We start from the raw sequence: 20,531 nt of genomic DNA, 5'->3' as shown, positions 1-20,531 counted from the left end.
TGCCCCGGGGCCTTAGTGTTGTTCAATGCCTGATGGTGATTCACTGGTAGTGAATGAGAACAATTTAGTAGTTGCAGTTACCACTTTTAAAAAACTAAATAGAATAAAAAAATTAGAATGTATTGCATATTTGAAGAATGAGTGTTGTATTTTAGACCTTTGGTTACTATATATAGTGTATACTGGGTGCACTGTAAGATTTTTATTGTGAGGTCTTTGGAATCATCCAGGTTTGGATTCCAGCCACTTAATGCCACCATCACCCAGCTTGTTACTTAATGCTTCAGTTTTCTCATTTGTAAAATGGGGATGGATAATAATAGTGCCTACATCATAAGGTAGTTCTGAGGGTAAAAGAAGTGAGGCATGTATAGTGTTTAGAATAATGCCTTTAAGATAATAGCTTAAAACATTGTGGCAGTTAATTAATAGGATTCTTTGGTATTTTATTTTTATACTGAAAGAGTTATTGGGTCTGCACACTGAACTTGCGAATGTGGATTAGGACTATATTGCTCTTCATGTATATACTCCCAAATAGTAAAATAACAACAACAACAAAAAATGTGAAGAAATAGCAATAACTTTTTTCCTTCTCTCCTCTAAATACTTCAGTATATATTTCTAAATATATAAGTTTTTTCAAACATAAATGCAATACCATTATTAGAGCTAACACAATTAACAATAATGTTTTTATTATCAAATACCCAGTCCATATTGTTTCCCTTCTCAAAAATACTTCTTAATAGTTGATTTGTTTGAGTTAGTATCCAAAGTACATGCATTGTATTTGGTTGATTCATTTCTTAAGACTCCTTTAATGATAACGATTCCCCCTCCTTTTTCTTTTTTTTTTTTTAGCTTTTTAAAGTAATTTTAGACTTAACATACAAACTACATAAATAGTGCAGAGTTCCCATACACCCTTCACCTGTCTTCCCCTAATGTTCACATCTTGTACAACCATAGTACAGTTATCTAAACTAAGGAATTAACATTGGTATAATACTATTAACTACATTACAGACTTTATTAGAATTTCACAAGTTTTCTCATTAATATCATTTTTCTTTTTTAGGATCCAAACCAGGATACCGTGTTGCATTTAGTTGTCAGGTTTCACATCCATAGCCTCCCCCCAAACTGTGATAATTCTTCAGTTATTCCTTGTCTTTAATGGCCTTGAGACTTTAAGAGTACTAATCAGATGTTGTGTGGGATTCCCCTTAATTTGAGTTTGTCTGATGTTTTCTCATGGTTAGATTCAAGTTATGCATTTTTTGGCAAGAGTATTACAAAAGTGATGTGCCCTTCTCAGTGCGTTATATCAGGAGCTGCATGATATCAATACGTATACTGTGTTTCCCCGAAAAGAAGACCTAACCAGAAAATAAGCCCTAGCATGATTTTTCAGGACGACGTCCCCTGAACATAAGCTCCAATGTGTCTTTTGGAGCAAAAATTAATATAAGACCTAGTCTTATTTTTAGGGAAACACAGTGTTAGTTTTGGTGAAGTTACCACTTATCACTTAATTAAGGTGGTATCTGTTAGGTTCTCCACTATAAATTTACTGTTTTTCCTTTGTAATTAATATTTTGGGGAGATACTTGGATATTATACAACTAGTATCTTTCTCTTCAAACTTTAATTTTAGCTTCAGTAATAACATTTTAAGGGATAAATGGGAGTTATCAGAGTTACTTCTCTGTAAATAACTTATTAAAAAACATAACATCTAAAATGCATTGAATTGAGAAATGACCATTAGTAATGAATAAAAATAAATTCAAACACTAGCTGAAATTTATCTAAGTATAATATGGCATCATGGATGTTGTTGACTTTTAACCTTTTCTTTGGGATTATATTTCTGTGACTTTATTCTATAAAAGATATAAATGAAACTGAATAGTTTAAACCAATAAGTAAGACTTTATTGCTGTCAGTAAGACTAAAAGCTTCAAAAATAATTTCTTTTGTTATAATGTTGGCAGAAAGCAAGTACTATGTATGTTTAATGTTTTAAAAATTATTTGGCATATATATCTTTAATATCCTCATATATTTAAAATTCCCCCAAAGTACGTGTATGATAGAATATTAAGTCAATAAACACTTTATTGGAAGTAAAAGAAATTTGTTAAAGCTACAGAAAATATTAGGTCTCTAATATTTTTCCCTTAAATCCAGAAGTCAATAAACACTTCATTGGAAGTAAAAGAAATTTGTTAAAGCTACAGAAAATATTAGGTCTCTAATATTTTTCCCTTAAATCCAGAAGCTAAGCACTTTTGTGGTGATGGAGAGGGGACAAGCATTACACGGGATAAGAAATTCTGCATTATTGCAAGTTTTGCAATACCTCTGGTATTCTGCACTATCCTTAACCTTTTTTCACCTCTTCTTCTCATTTTTTATGTGGAGTTACGACAACTCTAAAATAGTCTTAAGTTTTATCCTTTGGAAAAAGTACGAGATAAATTGTTTTTCTGTTTTTTTTGTTTGTTTTTTACTCAGATAATGAAACTGCTGTTTATACATTAATGCCAATGGTTATGGCTGATCAACACAGGTAAGTGGCTATTTCACGAATTTGTACTTTTTTGAGAAGTATAAATTTACCTAAAATTTTAGGTAAATACACACATGCACACACACAGGCTTTGGACACAGATGTTGTCCTGAGGCAAGTTATTTAACCTCCATTATAATTTTCTGCCTGTGAATTAAGAAACAAGATTTTCTAAGATCTTGTAAAATCTATGTAAAATTCTATGGTACGAGATTTCCTAAATGAATAGGCAGATATTAAGTCAAGTACTTGTTTGCTCATGTAAGATACAGTTATTTGACGGTGGGATGAGGTGTTGACACTAATAGCAGACGGTTCTGCTGTGGTTAGCATTGGGTAGTTTAGTGTAATGAGAAGAAAGTGAAGACAAACTATATTTTGAAACAATAAACTTGTATTTGTATAATGTGTAAATGATTTTTTTGCTTTAAACTTCCTATCTGATACAATTAAAATATGTTTTTGTCTCTGATTTTTCTTATTTTGCCAAAATTCATATAGATGGGCCAAGCTTTCTGCAAGTGGAGAGGCCAGCCGTATTCTCGTTGTTTCTCAAGAATCTAGGGGAAGCTGAAGGCAACTTAGGTGTCCTCAGAGCAGGTGACATAGAGCACAGACAAGGAAACCTTCAGCACTAATTATAGGACAGGGCAGTTGGTTTCTGGATGATACTATGCTGGCTGCCATGCTACACTTCGAGAATAATGCCTGTTTTTTTGGTTTATGTGGGACAGAATCTTTTGAATAATTAGTAAGAGTAATTAAAGAACTGTAGCTATGATGTTTTTTAAAATTTTTTAATTACCAACTTTAATTTTCTTTGGCATAGGTCTGTTTCTGAACTACTATCAAATTCAAAGTTTGATGTTAATTATGCGTTTGGACGTGTGAAAAGAAGCTTGCTTCACATTGCAGCAAAGTAAGACTAAAGATATTTTGGATTAAACTCTGGTCCAGGGTAATGATCAGTAAGCTTTGAATCAGTGTTGGTCTACAGTAGTTATGAAGAGAGATGAGGACAGACAGCTGAGTGGTTCTTTATTCTCTTTAAGGTGTAGTGTGCTATGCTTGCATTCTTTCTCTAAATAAATTGTTAACCCTGGGATTAGACTCAAGTCTCATAACTACTGTCTTAGCTTGTTTTAGATCAGAGGAGAGTAGGTTAGGCAAGGGAATTGTCTTTCCTGGATGTGCTTAAGAGGGTACATTCACTGAAATTTTTCTTTTATCCAACCAATATGAGAATTTATATGCTAACCGCACATGAAGTCATTAGCTTTATATTTTAAAATAGAGGATATATATTATTTGTGACAGGATATGTATTTGTGACAGAGTTAAGTAAAATTTTAGTTTAATGTGGACCTCAAAAATAATGTGTCTAATAGAGCTTTTTGTTTTTTAATTAAGCTGTATCAACTTTTGAATGTTTGTTGAATGTGTCTGAACTGTTTTTAATATTATTTTAGTTGTGGATCAGTGGAATGCTTGGTTCTGCTGTTAAAGAAAGGAGCAAATCCTAACTATCAAGATATTTCAGGCTGTACGCCCCTTCATTTGGCAGCTAGAAATGGGTAAATATTATGTTTTCTTAAGTAGATTAAGTTGTATTATCAATATTCAAGGTACTCTACATAGATGTGATATTTTTTTTTGCCTAGTATTTACCTTGAGAAGAGGGTCTTGGGTCATTATATTCAATTTTTAAATAACTATTATGTTTAATAATTTATTAAATTGTTTACTGATATTTTTCTTTCTGAAAATGTGTTTGTCAAAGTTCATTTTTACTTGTGATATTTTATTTTCTGAAAAGTATAATTTTCACCTTTTTGTTTTAGTGTCCTTTTTCCTGCTAGTCTTTTGCCACATCTAACTCCATGTCTTATTTTCCAAATTGCTTGTTTAGTTAATTTTATTAATGGAATTAAAAACAGAATAAATATACCCAGTTTATTTGTAGTAATTATTTGAGAATGAGCTGTATTAGAGTAAGCTTTCTAGGTAAGGGTAGCTTACTCTTTTCAGTGCCAAAACTAGTTTTCATTTTAATTATGACAGTTTCTCAATAAATAATGTGCTTACTAGCCCTCCTTTTATTTTTTTATTAAATAAAAATTTTCCCATATGAAAGTATTTCTAATGTGTGAATATATTTTTGCCTTTTCCTGGTAACCCTGGTCGTCATCATGAACATCCTTATGTTATTGTATGCTATTTTAAATCCTACTAGATTTTTTTATAGGGGTTTTTTTTTTTGTCCTTTTTTTAAAGAATTTCAGGGGTGACCGGTTATCTCAGTTGCTTAGAGCGTGGTGCTGATAACACCAAGGTTGCCGGTTCGATCCCCACAGGGGCCACTGTGAGCTGCACTCTGCTTAAAAAAAAAAAAAAGAATTTCAGATGTCACATTTCTGTCTGCGTCTACCACTGTTTTTCACTTAACATTCTGTTGGATTGACAGACAAAAATGGTTGGAATATGTTTAAAATGAAAATAAATAGTTTTTGATTCAGGACTTGAGGAACTTATAAACATTTTTCAAATGCTATAAAACTTCCTTATGAAGGTATATCTCTGTGTCTCTTCTTTTGATTACTCTTAAAAATATTTTAGTTTCCTATTTTGAACTGGGATTCTAAGTAGTTGACATAGCTGTCTAAGTGAGATGAGTATGGGACTAAAATTGTCTAAAATTGTCAATCTCAGGCCACATTTTTGCATACAAGGATTACAGTGAAATCAAAAAGACAAGAACCTTAGTGATGTCTTGTTGGACAAGGAAAGGCATAGTGTTGACCTTATCTGCTCTGTCCCATTTCCTGAGTTAGCATGGGAAACAGTTTAATTGCCCATTGTTCTAATAGGTAATAGTGTGCTGATTAAACAGTTGTTTTTAATATTAATAATAATTGGTCACATCAGCTACGTTGTAGGGTATCACACCCAAGGTCATAGAGTAAATCACTCATTAACTTGGTGAATTAATTTCAGACCTAGATACTTCATCCCAAGTGTTGGTAGGATAGTGACAAAGGTCTGAAAAAGTTACATATCGAAAAATATCTGAGTACTCTTCCTTAACAACTGGAAATGAAAGGACAGATTGGTACACAGCAGGAATAAAATGTCTACTGCCTTTGTAGTAGGAAGACTTAGTCATTTAGGAGACTATTGCTTCTTTTTCCTCAGTTTTGTTGAGGTTTAATTGACAAAATAGTAAGATTTTAAAGTGTACATTGTAATGATTTGATATACTATATATTGTGAAAGGATTCCTCCTATTTAGTTAATGAGCCTATCCATCACCATCACCTCATGTTTTTCTTTTTTTTTCTGGTGATAACATTTAAGTTGGAGACTTAACATTTTAAAGATGAAGAAATATGAGAGCTTTTGCATGATTCACATGGCAAGTCAGTGAAGAGAAAAGGAATAAGAGGAGTTCATAACACTAACAACATCAGTTTGGATGCCTTTCAATACTTAACTTTCAATACTTTAGTTTTGATTATTTATTGAACGGGTGCCTTGTATAGCTTAGAGGTACTCAATAAATGTTTGCTTCTCATGTTTTCAGAAATAGCTGTTTACTTCAATTTCTTCATGAGTTCATATTTGTGTAGACTAAAGTATTAAGTCGTAGGGGAATTTTGCCACGTTTGCTGGTCCATCTGTTTTTTGGGGGTTAGGTTTTTGTTTTGTTCCCTCAGCTATCATTGTCAGATGGCCTGTTTTAACATTTCTCTTTACCCATTAGTGCTGGGTGCATTAGTACTAAATTGCCGTCCTTTCCAGTAGAAGATCCATTAAGCTGCCACAGAGCACTTGGATGACTGGTCCCTGTGTCATTTGGGTTACCATAAGCTTCCTAAAATTGTTGAAAAATCAGGGCAGAAAAATAGTTGCTTTCTGTCTAGGAGGATTCTGTATTCACGATTGTATGAGAATGTTAAAGGGAAGACTTCAAAATTATTGTGTATCCTTAGGTTTCATATTGGTCAGATTTGAAACATGATTTTTTCTTAATTTTTTGGACTAGATAGTGAGCTCATAAAGGGCAGAGCTCGTTTGTTAGTTAATATTTTAAGTCCAATTTTTAGCAAAATAGGTGCTCACTTAGTGGGTTGTTTTGACTTACTCAGGTTCTGGAAAAATAGCAATAATGATTGTTAAGAAAAAGAGGATATAGTTCTCTCTTATTGCCTTGTACCTTTTACTGTTCATTTTTGGGAGGGGGAACATTATGGTTGTTGCTTTTCTTTACCAACCCTTACCCTTAACATTTCTTTGGGACTATGTTACTGGCCCATTTCCACCTATGTGCTTGTTTTGGCATCAGACTGATGGTCCACAACAGGCTTCTGAGGAGGTTTTGGAAATCTAGCAATATGGATACAGGCATGCACAGACACACTTCAAACCATATATTTATTTTAATAGGACTAGTCTGTTGTCTCATAATTATTGAAGATTTATTTTCTAAGATTTTCAAAACAGTGTGTTAGATGAAAGAACTTCGTAAATGTTCGAACTTACAAGTTTACTCAGAGCTTTATTTTCTTTCATTACTTTGATTATAATGCTGATTTTAAATGATGTTTAACTTCATTTCAGATACAAAAGTCAAAGCAAGAAAAGTAATTTGTTTTCTTATAAAAGATTTATTCAGTCAATAAAAATTTTAGCTATTGACTTATAGATAATTAATAATTAATAAAGTTTTATTGAAAGTACCTATGCTTAGTATTGAATTTATTAAAGAAATATATAATCCATGACATGAAAAACTTATGGTCTAATTGAGTAAATAGTAATATATGAGTATACACATACGTATTAATACTATATGTACTAAATACTCTATATACCATGTAGTATATATGCAGATACTGTCCTCGTATATTTTATATCAATGCTATATATGCATAATACATATATGTACAGTACTATATTATATTAATAAACATACCGTGTTCTCTGAAAATAAGGCGTAGCCAGACAATCAGCTCTAATGCGTCTTTTGGAGCAAAAATTAATATAAGACCCGGTATTATATTATATTATTATATAAAGTATATTATATAATTTGTATTATTATATTATTATATTATATTATATTATATTATATTATATTATATTATACTTGGTCTTATAGTAAAATGAGACCGGGTCTTTCATTAATTTTTGCTCCAAAAGACACATTAGAGCTGATTGGCTAGGTCTTATTTTTTGGGGGAAACATGGTACTATACATAATAAACTATTACATATACACTCTATGTTATATATATATAACTATTTACTCAACTAGATCACCAACTTTCATGCCATGGATGATATCATAGTTTCTTAATCAAAGCATATATGTGTAAAATGGATATTACGTACATGTATGTATACATACACACATATGTATTGTGCATATCACTTTGTTTCCACATGAATTTTCATTTCATTATTTAATGAAGGGGAAATTGAGATGAATACTGAATAGTGACTAGTAATGGATCAGGCAAAGAGGAAACGTGAGCAGAATGAAATGGATAGGCAATTCAAAAGGGGGTAAAGGACTTGGATAGACATTTCTCCAAAGAAAATATACAAATGGCCACTAAGAACATGAAAAGGTGCTCAATATTACTAATCATTAGAAAAATGCAAATCAAAACTATTAATGAGATACCCACTCATTAAAAAAACAGAAAATAACAAGTGTTGGAGAGGATGTAGAGAAATTAGAACCCCCTGTGCACTGTTGGTGGGAATGTAAAATGGTACAGATGCTCTGCAAAGCAGTTTGGTGGTTCCTCAAAAAATTAAAAATAGGGGCCAGCCTGGTGGCTCAGGCGGTTAGAGCTCCGTGCTCCTAACTCTGAAGGCTGCCGGTTCGATTCCCACATGGGCCAGTGGGCTCTCAACCACAAGGTTGCAGTTCAATCCCTCGAGTCCCGCAAGGGATGGTGGGCAGCGCCCCTTGCAACTAAAATTGAACAAAGCACCTTGAGCTGGGCTGCCGCTGAGCTCCCGGATGGCTCAGTTGGTTGGAGCGTGTCCTCTCAACCACAAGGTTGCCGGTTCAGCTCCCGCAAGGGATGGTGGGCTGTGCCCCCTGCAACTAGCAACGGCAACTGGACCTGGAGCTGAGCTGCGCCCTCCACATCCAAGACTGAAAGAACAACAACTTGAAGCTGAACAGAACCCTCCACAACTAAGATTGAAAGGACAACAACTTGACTTGGAGAAAAGTCCTGGAAGTGCACACTGTTTCCCAATAAAGTCCTGTTCCCCTTCCCCAATAAAAAAATCTTTAAAAAAAAAAAAAAATTGAGCAGAACATTAAAAAAAAAAATTAAAAATAGAATTACCATATGATCCAACTATCCCACTTCTGGGGATGTGCTAAGTAAAATTGAGAGCAGGGTTTCGAAGAAATGTTTGTATACCCATATTCATAGCAGCATTATTCACAGTAACTAAAATGAAAGCTATCTAAGTATCCATTGATGGATGGATGGATAAGGAAAATGTGGTACACACACGCACACACGCACACACACACACACACACACAGTGGAATATTACTCAGCCTTAAAACGGAAGAAAATTCTGACATATGCTACAACATGGATAAACCTTGAGGACATTATGCTAAGTGAAATAAGCCAGTCAAAAAAAGACAAACAACTGTTTGATTCTACCTTTATGAAGTACTTAGATAAGCCCAAATTATAGAAACAGAAAGTAGCATGGTAGTTGCTAGGGGCTATGGGTGCCAGAGAGAATGGGGAATTACTGATCAATGGGCTTCAGTTTTGCAAGATGAAGAGATCTCGAGGTGGATGGTGGTGATGGTTGCACAAGAATATGAATATACTTAATGCCACTGAACTGTGTACTTAAAAAGAGTTAAAATGATAAATTTTGTGTTATGTGTATTTTACCACAGTAAAGATAATTAAAAAAAAGTGAAGTAGGTAGGGGGATGCATATATATATATATATATATGCATTTTATTAATTTTGTGGTTATGTTTTTATAATTTATCTTAGTATTAACTTTTAAATATTTCATAATCAAGAATGTATAATATTACATTCAGACATTCTTTTGCTGTACCTAGTCCCCTTTTGTTAGACTTATATTTTTTGTCTTGTATTTGTAATAAAGATTACTATTCCTAATATTCAGTCAATACTAGATATTTCAGCATATTGAGTGACGAATTTGTCCCAGTGACATGAAAATCTCATTGTGCTTTTTCATTATCTTATCTTTGAGTTATAGAAACAATTTGTATTTTATTTCAGATGTTATAGGGTTTATTTAAATATTGCAGGAATGGACTGATACTTACCATCAACTAGTGTTGAACGTAGTTAATACTTCATTAAAATAATTGTCATTTCTTTATTTTTCTAGCGTCAGTTATTTGTGACTGTCTTTTTCTCTTTTCAGGCAGAAGAAATGCATGAGTAAATTATTAGAATACAGTGCTGATGTCAACATTTGTAATAATGAAGGCCTTACGGCAGTAAGTGCTAAGTATTTTATGTGAGATTTTTAAAATACTTTTTAGAAAATAATATTGAAGGTGATAGTAATGCAAAATGTAGTACAAGTGTTTTTACAGGTTAGTTCTTTGTGGTAATTAAGAAGATGTGGAATGATGTGAGATACAGTCCTTAGGTATGTTTGTTAAGAGAAATTTTGGTTCACCATGTTTCTCCTTTTCCCCTCTTTTTAAGTTTCTGCCCTTTCTTTGTTTTTAAGTCTAATTCCCCTAGCTTTTGTCACTGACTTTCAAGGGAGTTCTTAGGAACATCTCTGCTAATGTGTCATTATAGGAGAGCTGTTTTTCATTCTGTCCTTTTGAATTCTTTTAATATGCACATTGTGGGAAAATTGGATGGGAAAATTGGATGGGTAGGCATAAAAGGAAAAAAAAAGGTAACAAGGGAATGATCAGTTACCTGTATTCCTTGCACTCAGAGTTAATTACTGTCAATATTTTGGCCTATAGCCTTTCAGACTTGTTAGGTCTTACTTAGTATTTTTATTCATTTTGCCGTGTCACTTACTTTTAAAAAACAAATTACTATGTTTTTGATCCACATAGATATTATAGAGAGGTATGTGATATTTCTGAAGAGATTGAAGTCCAAAAATTTTAATCAAGTTGTTATTATTCAATGGTGCATTATTTGTTTTAGAAGTAGAGATAAAATAGAATTATGTGATTATTGGAAATTGTTTTGAAGTCGTGACAGAAGATATTAAGTTTTATTTATTAAAGTTTACTTATCTATATATGAGGTGATGGATGTATTATTAATAATTAACTGGATGGTGGGAATCCTTTCACAGTGTATAATCACATCATCATGTTATATACTTCAAATATTTTATAATTTTATTTGTCAGTTATACTCAGTAAAAAATTTTTTTTTACCTCCCTTTGGTAGTATTTGTAGATTTTAAATCTTTTAATTTATGAATGAAGAAGAACATTGAGTATTTTCATACCATGACAGTTTTCAAGACCTTTCTGGTTAAAAATTTTTGCTTGGGGGGCTGGAGGGTGGAGCATAAAAAAAAAGTTTCCCTAAGATTTTAATTATTCTAAGAATGACTTATTAAAGAAGAAGCTCAATCATGATTATATGGAATCCACAATTCCTGTGATAATCCAGATGTTGTTGCAGATTAACAATATAACACCATCTCTGTAAAGGAAAACTGTATTTTGAATATCTACAGGATGCTTAGTGATATGATAGGTACCACAGAGGTTTATAAAACGATGGAATTGACACAGATCTATCCTTAGGGCACTATCTAGTATAAGCAAGGTAAGATGTCCAAAATTCACATAATCTGTTTAATCACCGAAGTTTTTATCTGCTAATTTCTTCTCCTCACTTCTGAACTTTAATGGAAGTGGAGAGAAATTTTTTTTAAATCAAATTTTTATTTAAAAAATTACTCATGCATATATTTAAAGAGTCATTTGATTCCATAAGGCTTCTTATGGCAAAACAGCGTCTGCTGTCTTTCTGCCTGGAATAGACCTTGGTGTTCTCTCGTGTGGCCCTCATTGGTGTGGTGTACCTCCTCTTGGAAACCATCCTGGCCGCCACGCGTGTTCCTGCCTAGTCCCAGACCACTGTGGTGGAATGAACTCCATAGTACAGCTCATTGACCCCATCAGCTGACAGAAGCTGGGATGGCAAAAATATGCTGCTGCAGAATTGAATAGTTGCCACATACATGGGGGAAGAAAGGCCAAGGGCTCCTGAGGAGGAATAAACCTTCAGCCAGGAGCCAAGAGCCCCAGGATTTTTTGTACAAAAGGAGAGAATTGTTGACGACATGCTTTCCTGGCTGGTTTCCTTCACAAAGGACCCTTCATGTTTCTTCATTTATTCTTTCAACAGGAATTTCGTAAATACCTACTATGTGCTTGATCCTGAAGATTTTCTCCTTTTTTTCAAAAAGTTTTATAATTTGACGCTTGAACAAATGACATATCTATGATCTATTTTGAACTAATATTTATATAAGATGTGACACTTAAATCGAGGTTCATTTTTTTTTTTTTGCCTATGAAGTCCAGTTACTCTAGCATTGTTTGTTGAAAAGGCTATTCATCCTGCATGAAATTGGGTTTGCATCTTTCTCAAAAAATCTGTTGGGCATATTTGTATGGGTTTATTTCAGGGTCCTCAGTTCTGTTCTATTGATCTATGTGTCTGTCCCTTTGCCAGTACCACACTCTCTTGATTATTGTAGCTATATATCAGGCAGAGTAATTTTTCCCACTTTATTTTTCTTTGTAAAGATTGTGTTAGCTATTCTGGTTCCTTTGCCTTTCCATATAAATTTTAGAATAAACTTGTCTATGACAAAAAACCTTGCTGGGTTTTTATTGGAACTGCATTAAACCTATAGGTCAGTTTGGGGAGAATTGACATCTTTACTGTGTTTAGTCTTCCAATCTATTAGCACAATATGTCTCTTCATTTATTTAGGTCTTAGATTTCTTTCATTAGCATTCCGTACTGTTCAGCATACAGACTTTGTGCATATGTTAAGTGTATAAGCTAAGTATTTCATTTTCTTTGGAGCAGTTATAAATGGCATTGTGTTTTTAATTTTGATTTCTGCATGTTCACTGATAGTATGTAGAAATGCAGTTGCTTTTTAGGAATTGATTATGTGTCTTGTGACTTTGCTGAATTCACTGGTTCTAGGAGTGTTTTGTAGATTCCTTGGGATTTTTTGTAATCTGCAAATAGAAGATAGTTTTATCTTTTCCTTTCTAATCTGTATGTCTTTTATTTTTGTTTCTTGCCTTATTGCAGCTTAAAATTTTTTTTTAAGTTTTCTAAGTACTTAATTATTAATCCATACCAAACTTTCCCTGAGCTTGTAAATATCCTCATATTCAGTACCTTTCATCTTGATTCATTTTAAAGGAGTCTCTCATGAAGAAGAGCCTCTGTCTTTCTACGCCAGATTGGTTGATTTTTAGGCCGCTTCACAGTTGTTTGGGATGTCTTTTCACCATCATTCTGGAGATTCCTTTGGCCTTTCACTTGTTTTGGGTTCTTTGTTATATAGGTTCTGTTTTTCACAGCTATTCTGTCAGTTTGGGGGAGCACATTTTCAAGTAGTTAATTGGGAAAGGGTGCACAGGAGGTAAATTTGTTGACACTTTGCATGACTGATTATTACTTGGGTCTTTCAGTCTGTCTGATTATGTAATTGATAATTTAGCTGACAGTAAAATTCTAGGCTAGACGTTGTTTTCCCTTAGGATTTTAAAAGCATTGCTTCTGGCTTTCAGTTTTGAAGTTTGGTGCCATTTTGATTCTGATTCTTTTTAGGAAACTTGTTTTTCTCTTTCTAGAAACGTATAAAATTTGTTTTGTTCTTAGAGTTCTAAATTTCATGATTATATGTCTTGTTTTGTATTAATTTTATCCCTTTGGCTGGGTAATACTGAGGTTCTGTCAACCTGGAAATTCATGCAGTGGGAGCTCATGAGAAATTTTCATAAATTACTTCTTTAGTGATTTCCATTCCTCTGTTTTTGAATTCTGTTATTTGAATGTTGGACCTGTTTGAGCTACTCTTTTGATTTTCTTACCTTTTCTCTTGTTTCTCCATTTCTTTGTCTTTTTTGTGCTTTCTGGGAGACCTCAATATTCTAAATCTTCTTTTGAGTTTACATGTCTCTAAACACAGTATTAATTTCTGAGAGTTTTTTTTTTTCTTGTTTTTTTTTTTGAACTATTTTGTTGTTGTTGTTGTTGTGTTGTTGTTTTAATAGTATCCTGTTCTTGTTTCAAGGTTGCAGTCAGTATATTTTCTCTCTCAGAGTATTAAATACAGTTTTTTTGGGAACTTTTCTTCTTGAATATTCATGGTCCCTTTTTTCCTCTACTTTTTGCTTTATTTATTTATTTATTTATTTATTTATTTTTATTTGGTCTCAAATTAGATGCATTTGTCAAATGTTTGATAGGACAACAGGAAAAAGTTCTTAGAAAGAGTGAGGTTTGTACACTGTTGGCTTCAGTATAGGGGGATCTTCTTGGGTATTTGCCTTTAGGATCCTTCCAGATGTCAGTTTCTTTGGCATTTACTCTTGAGCTGGTTAGATTCCTCAGAGAAAGCTCTTCTACCAGGAGAATGCTGGCGTTCTTGATGCTGGGTAGAGGAGAATGCTTTGGGATTTCAATATTCAGTGTGTAAACTTGCACTTTATCTGTTTTTTCAGTGTGATACTCTTGCATCAGTGTGCCTGGTGTCTCTTATCTAGACATCTCTATTTTCAAGCCTCTTGTGTCCTGTCAGACTGGGGAGGGGCATTTATTCGCCATGCAGAGTTGGGAAGGGATGGGGATCTGTGGGTCTAAATCTTATGAAATAAACTTTCAACTGATGTGGTTTTAGTCCTGTATTTGCCCCTGCTTCAAGAGGTGCAGGGTGCTTACTACTGATTTTGTAGCTTTTTGGGAGTACTGTGATCTGAATCACCTTCCTCTTTGGCTTTTTCTGCTTCTGGTTTAGGATTTAGCTTTTGTTTCTGACAAGTCAAAAGCTTCCAGCTTCCAAAATTCGTTGCTATTGTATTCTTTATCTTAGTGGGTCTGTCCTTTAAGAAAAAGTGCTCTTTACTGTTATTTCAGTGGTGTTTGGGGAAGTTCCATGGCATATTTTTTAATAGAAAAAAGTAAAATGAAAATCCATGGATAGCATAGTCCAAAGTTTTAACATTGACTGTCTTTGAGCAGTAGATTTATACGTGCTTTATATTTTTATCCTTCCTATATATTTTATTGTTTAGATATGATGCCTGTGTTACTTGTAAAATACAGGATACATGCATGATTTGTAAAGATTAAGACATGTACTGTTACTTTTTAACTGATGTTTACTTCTGGGGAAGGAAAAATATCCATTGCCTTTTCTCTAGAGAGAAGCTATGCATAGAGTCCAGAGTCATCTAAGAAGCAGAATATTTGATTATTCTAAGTCTATACTTAACTACTTTTAACCATGAAGTGCTTGATTTTGGTGTAACCTACACCTTGATGCGTATTTTTCCCCATATAAAAATATAGGGAAAAAGTATAAAGGCTAAATATTAATTTTGGTCTTTACTGTGCGTATCATACCCACAGTTGAGAAATAATCACATTATTTATCTGCTGTTTTTATATGAAACACTCTTGCATAAATGCTAAGTAACTGAATGGCTGCACAGATACACTGGCTGGCTGTGAACGGGCGGACGGAATTGCTCCACGACCTTGTGCAGCACGTCAGTGACGTCGATGTGGAGGACGCCATGGGGCAGACGGCGCTGCACGTGGCCTGCCAGAACGGTCACAAGACGGTAAGCTTCGCGGGGAGAGCTCCCAGTTGCATGTCTTTATTGAAAGCTTTGTATCCATGAAACGTTTTTCATTGTGAATAACTGGGAACGTAAAGTGTCATAGCAAATTCTTACAACATGTTCTATATCATACACACTTCTGATTACTGTATTTTATGTGGATAAAAGGAATAGAAAAACAGTGCTTTTAAATCTGTTCAAAATATTTATAATTTGGAATTCAATTTTATTTTTGATTCATAGATTGTAATAGCTGAATGTATTAAAATTTTAAATGTACGTTCTCAGTTTTATCAAATTTTTCATATTTTATTTTTTACTATTAAGCTTCTATTGGGATTAGATAGTAAAAAAAATGAGCACTGACATTGCTAAAATAGTTCAACTTGGGTTATCGTATTTGTCTACTGTCTTGGAATATGATACAAGGACTAGAGTGACAGTTGTTTTCTTTCTGATGTTTGATTTCTAAAATCATGCATCTGTTTTATAGCAATACTTTCCTGTTATTCCTATGTACAAACGTTTGGCTTTTAAAATTGTTAGTAGTTTTCTGTCTCATTAGGAGACTTTGCTGCCTTATATGGTTATTAGCTTAAGATTTTAGATGAATTTGTGCTTTGCAATAATTTGCTATCCTGGTTATTTTTAGGGTGTTTTTTTCCACCCACATTTAATGTTATTGATGATAGAATGTTATTTATTTACTTGCTAACAGTAACAAAATACAGCCAAAAACAAAAAAAATCACCACCAACACTACAAAGATACAAGTCTGTTTATTTTTTATTTTTTTAAAAATTTTATTGGGGAATATTGGGGAACAGTGTGTTTCTCCAGGGCCCATCAGCTCCAAATAGTTGTCCTTCAATCTAGTTGTGCAGGGCGCAGCTCACTGGCCCATGTGGGAATTGAACCACCAACCCTGTTAGGAGCTCACGCTCTAACCAACTGAGCCATCTGGCAGCCCCATGTATTTTTTTATACACTGTTTTACCTTTTTTGTTGGAAGAATTCCCAGTGGAATTCTGAATTTCCATCTCTGCAAACACATTTCTCCCAACTTGGGTTCAGGATGTGGGATCCTACATGTGTAGACACTTTATAATGACCTCAGTTCACAGAATATTTCACTTCTTTAAGATAGTGAGGCCATGGTTGACAGTCTTATATGAGTACTAAGAGCTGGATAAAAGGAGGAATAAAGGATTTTTTTTTTCTCCTGAACTTTCTTCTGAACACCAGTATTCATTTTTATTTTTTTGTCTTTTATCATCTGAAAACTAGCCCAGTATTTTGAATGAGTGTTCTTTCCCATTAGTTTTCACTTTCTCAGAATTAACATTATTAAATTTAAAAAATGTTCCATGTGGAAAAAAATTATCTGAAATGTGCTAATCTTGAATGGCCCAGGTTTTTAAGCAACTCTTACATATTACAGAGTGAATTGTGCTTGTAGCTCTCATAGGACCAGAAAAGCATCTACTTCAATATAAACACTGTCTGCTATTAACAGATAAGTGGAGTGTCATTTACTAAGATTGCAAACCTTACTTGTTGCCCAGGAACTTGTGCAGGAAAAAACTGGAGTTCAGATTAGAAATGAGGTACAAAAGCTAATTTTTAGCTGCCGTGAATCAGTGAAGAAGCAAGAATTACTAAGAAGACCTTGGCTCAAAACATGAGCATTGCAGGCTGCATTAGAAATTTAGAATTGCCTTCTGAAATTATTGAAGAGTAGTTAGTGTAAGTATAATATATTCCATATGGTGTGCAACCCAAAGCAGGTGTGGTAAAGTAAGGGAGAATTCCTCATAGTTAAATGCCTTTGAAGAATTGTATTCTCAGAAGATTTAAAGGGAGCCTGACTTCACTGTGGTGATGAATTTCACAGGGTGAGATTTTGCAGATATAGTAAAAGAGGAAGTGTACAAAAGCCATGTTAACTTGTGGTTTATGGTATTGGTGAATGAATTTCATTTTGTCATAGTTGATCAGTTATAGTTATCTGCAAGGATCATATACAGATAATGTTGAAAACTATTTTATGAATCACTGTTTTCATCTTTAATCCTTTTTCAATTAGGGCAAGAAGGAATCTTGAAAAATTAGTCTATCTCCTAGCCTCCAGGAGGCATTATACGTCTAAAAAAATCTGTGGATAGTTATGCTGATATTACCTATATTTCATAATTACTCGTATATTTTTGGGATGTGCTCAAATCTCAGTAGGCAAACATATCTTTTTGTCTTGAGTTTGATGTGATTTACTGGGCTATGAGATACAGAAAGTTATTACACGATAGGGATTATTGATTTTTTTAAACACTTTGTATATCTTTCCATAAGTTGAATACTGAGTCTAAAATGCATTGTCAGGTTTCATAGTGACTTATTTTAGTGGCAAGTGAAAATAGCCTTTTCATTAATGTCTCAAAGTAGTCAGTTCTTGCATAAATTTATTAAAAGGTATTCAATACTTGTATCCATGTAGACATAGGTTTTGAGATTGTTTTATTTTTAAGCTTAAAAGTTTGCATATTATGTTTTATAAAACGAAATACAAAACTTTAAAGGGGAAAGAAACTCCATGTAAAAACACTTTTAAAGCATATCATTTCTTTGCAAATTGAAGGGGCAGATGTGATAAAAAAATCTTCTGAAATTTACCTTCTAATCTCATTTCAGGAGTACATGAAAAGATTTTGAGTAATTGGCAAAGAGTTCTAAAGCTTTATAGAACTTATAATTGAATACTATATTGCTTTAATGACAAGAAATGCTTTTCAGATTTACGTTACTTTTTTAAAGATAAAAAATTTAGAAGATTCATTCATTTTTGTCATACCGAAGAAATCAAGTAATCTTTGCCATGACTTCATATAGGTGCATCTGTTTCATTAGAGGTAAACCGAGATAAAGGTCTCATCATCCTTTTGTTGGAAGGAAGCAGTGTGGGCAATTGAAGAGTGCATTCTGACCTTTTTTTGTCCTTGCAACATAATAGCATTATGATTTTAAACAACTTCTATTACTATTTATAAATGATCAGATGAAAGAAACAATCGTAACAACTCCTTAATAATGTAATTCTTTATAACTTTCCTTAGGTCAGCAGTTATTAGCTGTACACTACCAGAATTATGGTTAGTCTTTGGATATTGATTTTAACAAATCACTTCAGAGTTTGATTATTCAGCTAGCTTATTATATAGTCTCTGGCAACTTTTCTTTCCCTGCTCTTATCGACCTCCTAAGGTATATTGTGTCTACTGATTACATAATTAAGGAAAGTATTGTGGACTCTTTGGAAGACACTTAAGAGCAACAATAGTATTGGTACTATTACTACCATTATTAACATGATGATGTGATTCTGCAAGAAAAGCATAGAGAGCAGCATCTGGATCCTTAATTCATTTATTCTTGTGCAGTAAGCTAGGTCCCGTGTGTTGTTTGAGTTTTAATCTTGTTTTTAGAAAGAGTAGTAAAACTTAATATTATTGTACGTAGGTATAATTGATTCCAATTTTTTGGCCATAAATTGAACTTACTTTATGGCTAACTTTTTTCTTTGTCATTAGTTAGGATTTATTAATGTGTTGAATTACCACAAATAGTTGCTTACTGTTTTTCTGGAATAACTTGAATTTAGAAACCTTAGAGAGCTGTCAAATGGTTCAATCTCAATTTATGTAAGTTAGAGTACATAGCAGGATTAGTTTATGGACGAATTTCAATTCATTTATAAAATAAATCTATTTTTGTCAGAATAAACTTTATATTGCTAAGTTTATATAGCTGAATATGAAGCTTCACAACCATATAAAATGATGGTTGAGCCCTGCTTAGAGCAAATTTAAGCTCCTGAATCTTAAAAGCAGTTGTTTGATAGAACCAAACTGCATTTTTTACTGAAATTGTAGGCTTATTAAGGAACAGTGCTTCCCTGTGTTCAGCTTCCAAGTATTGATTGTTGGTACCTTTAGCCATTTTCCAACTTTCATCCAGAGATTATAGGACAGCCATGGTTAATGGAAAGCTTTTGCAAAAACATTAATTGGATTCGGCTCTGAGACACACAGGTAGATAGACTAACATTTCATAATGTATTTTTAGATTCAGAGTAGTTTTATGTATTCTAATGTTCAAATTCTCTTTTATCACTCCTGGGAAATATAAGCAAATAGTAGAAAGTTGTCCTGTTCTCTGATTTTTCTAGCACACCTGGACAATACTGATTTTTTGCTAGATACTACCTAAGAGTTTAAAGTTTCTATAGGTTTAGGTGGACAAATTTTTAGAGAAGACCTATAAAACCAGTCACTGAGTAGTGAGTTGGCCATTTTTTTTTTTTTTTTTTTTTAGTGCATAAGCTACTTACGCATTTCTGTTAAGTCATGTCATCAGAATTTTTTTTAATGTTCAGGATTTTTTTAATTTATTGGGATAACATTGGTTAATAACCAGAATTATTTTTAAACAAAAGATAAAACAAATATGCTTGTTTTTTTTGTTGTTTGGTCTTTTAGCAAATAATACCAGTCAGATTTTTACTTGTAGTTTTAATATTGAATATCTATTCCTTTTTACTTTGCTCAGTGCTGTTTAGACTTGACATTGATAAAATAGAGCTGCCTTGGATTTCTTACCTTGTAATTTAGCAGTGTATTGGACACAGGTGGTCTTTGTTAGTCATTGCCTTCAATTAAATGACTTTTGTGATTGACCCAAACATTAGTTTTGCACATTAGTTTTCTACTCAGGATATTGTTTTATCACTTGAAAGGTCACGAAGTCTGTTGAAAATGTGTTGTTTCTTCTTAAGTATTTTTTGAAGGCCATATGAAAATCCCCTTTCAATGCTTTTCCTTCAAGGTTCCTAACCATCAGTTTCTTAGTGTATGTGGTGAAAGACACCCATTGTTGATTATCTAGGAACAGGAGAATAGTTTTCTATTTTTTTTTTTTTTTAAGGGGAGAGGATTGGACAGGGAATTTGAAATTCTGAATTATTTTAAAAGCATATTTTGGTGATCTAAATT

At 33.2% G+C, this 20,531-nt stretch overlaps 1 protein-coding gene across 7 annotated transcripts in view; it reads left to right on the top strand.

The window, feature by feature from the left end:
• Nucleotides 1-20,531, top strand: part of HACE1 (HECT domain and ankyrin repeat containing E3 ubiquitin protein ligase 1) — a 93,928-nt gene that overhangs the window by 4,103 nt on the left and 69,294 nt on the right. For 5 of the 7 annotated variants that reach the window (XR_012496697.1, XM_074333343.1, XM_074333345.1 and 2 more), the window contains exons 2-6: nucleotides 2,524-2,578; nucleotides 3,408-3,497; nucleotides 4,048-4,152; nucleotides 10,038-10,113; nucleotides 15,355-15,486. Coding sequence is in view for 6 of the 7 variants with exons in the window: in XM_074333343.1 (XP_074189444.1) it covers nucleotides 2,524-2,578; nucleotides 3,408-3,497; nucleotides 4,048-4,152; nucleotides 10,038-10,113; nucleotides 15,355-15,486 (458 nt within the window). In the remaining variant the exon portion in view is untranslated. Of the gene's footprint in view, nucleotides 1-2,523; nucleotides 2,579-3,407; nucleotides 3,498-4,047; nucleotides 4,153-10,037; nucleotides 10,114-15,335; nucleotides 15,487-20,531 lie in introns of those variants that run through there. The other 2 variants (XM_074333344.1, XM_019735005.2) reach the window with 2 other exon arrangements.

This window comes from Rhinolophus sinicus, linkage group LG05 (genome assembly GCF_036562045.2).
Source record: "Rhinolophus sinicus isolate RSC01 linkage group LG05, ASM3656204v1, whole genome shotgun sequence".
NCBI classification, from domain to species: domain Eukaryota; kingdom Metazoa; phylum Chordata; class Mammalia; order Chiroptera; family Rhinolophidae; genus Rhinolophus; species Rhinolophus sinicus.
Note: the sequence above shows the minus strand (reverse complement) of the source record. Positions and strands in the feature narration are given on the sequence as shown.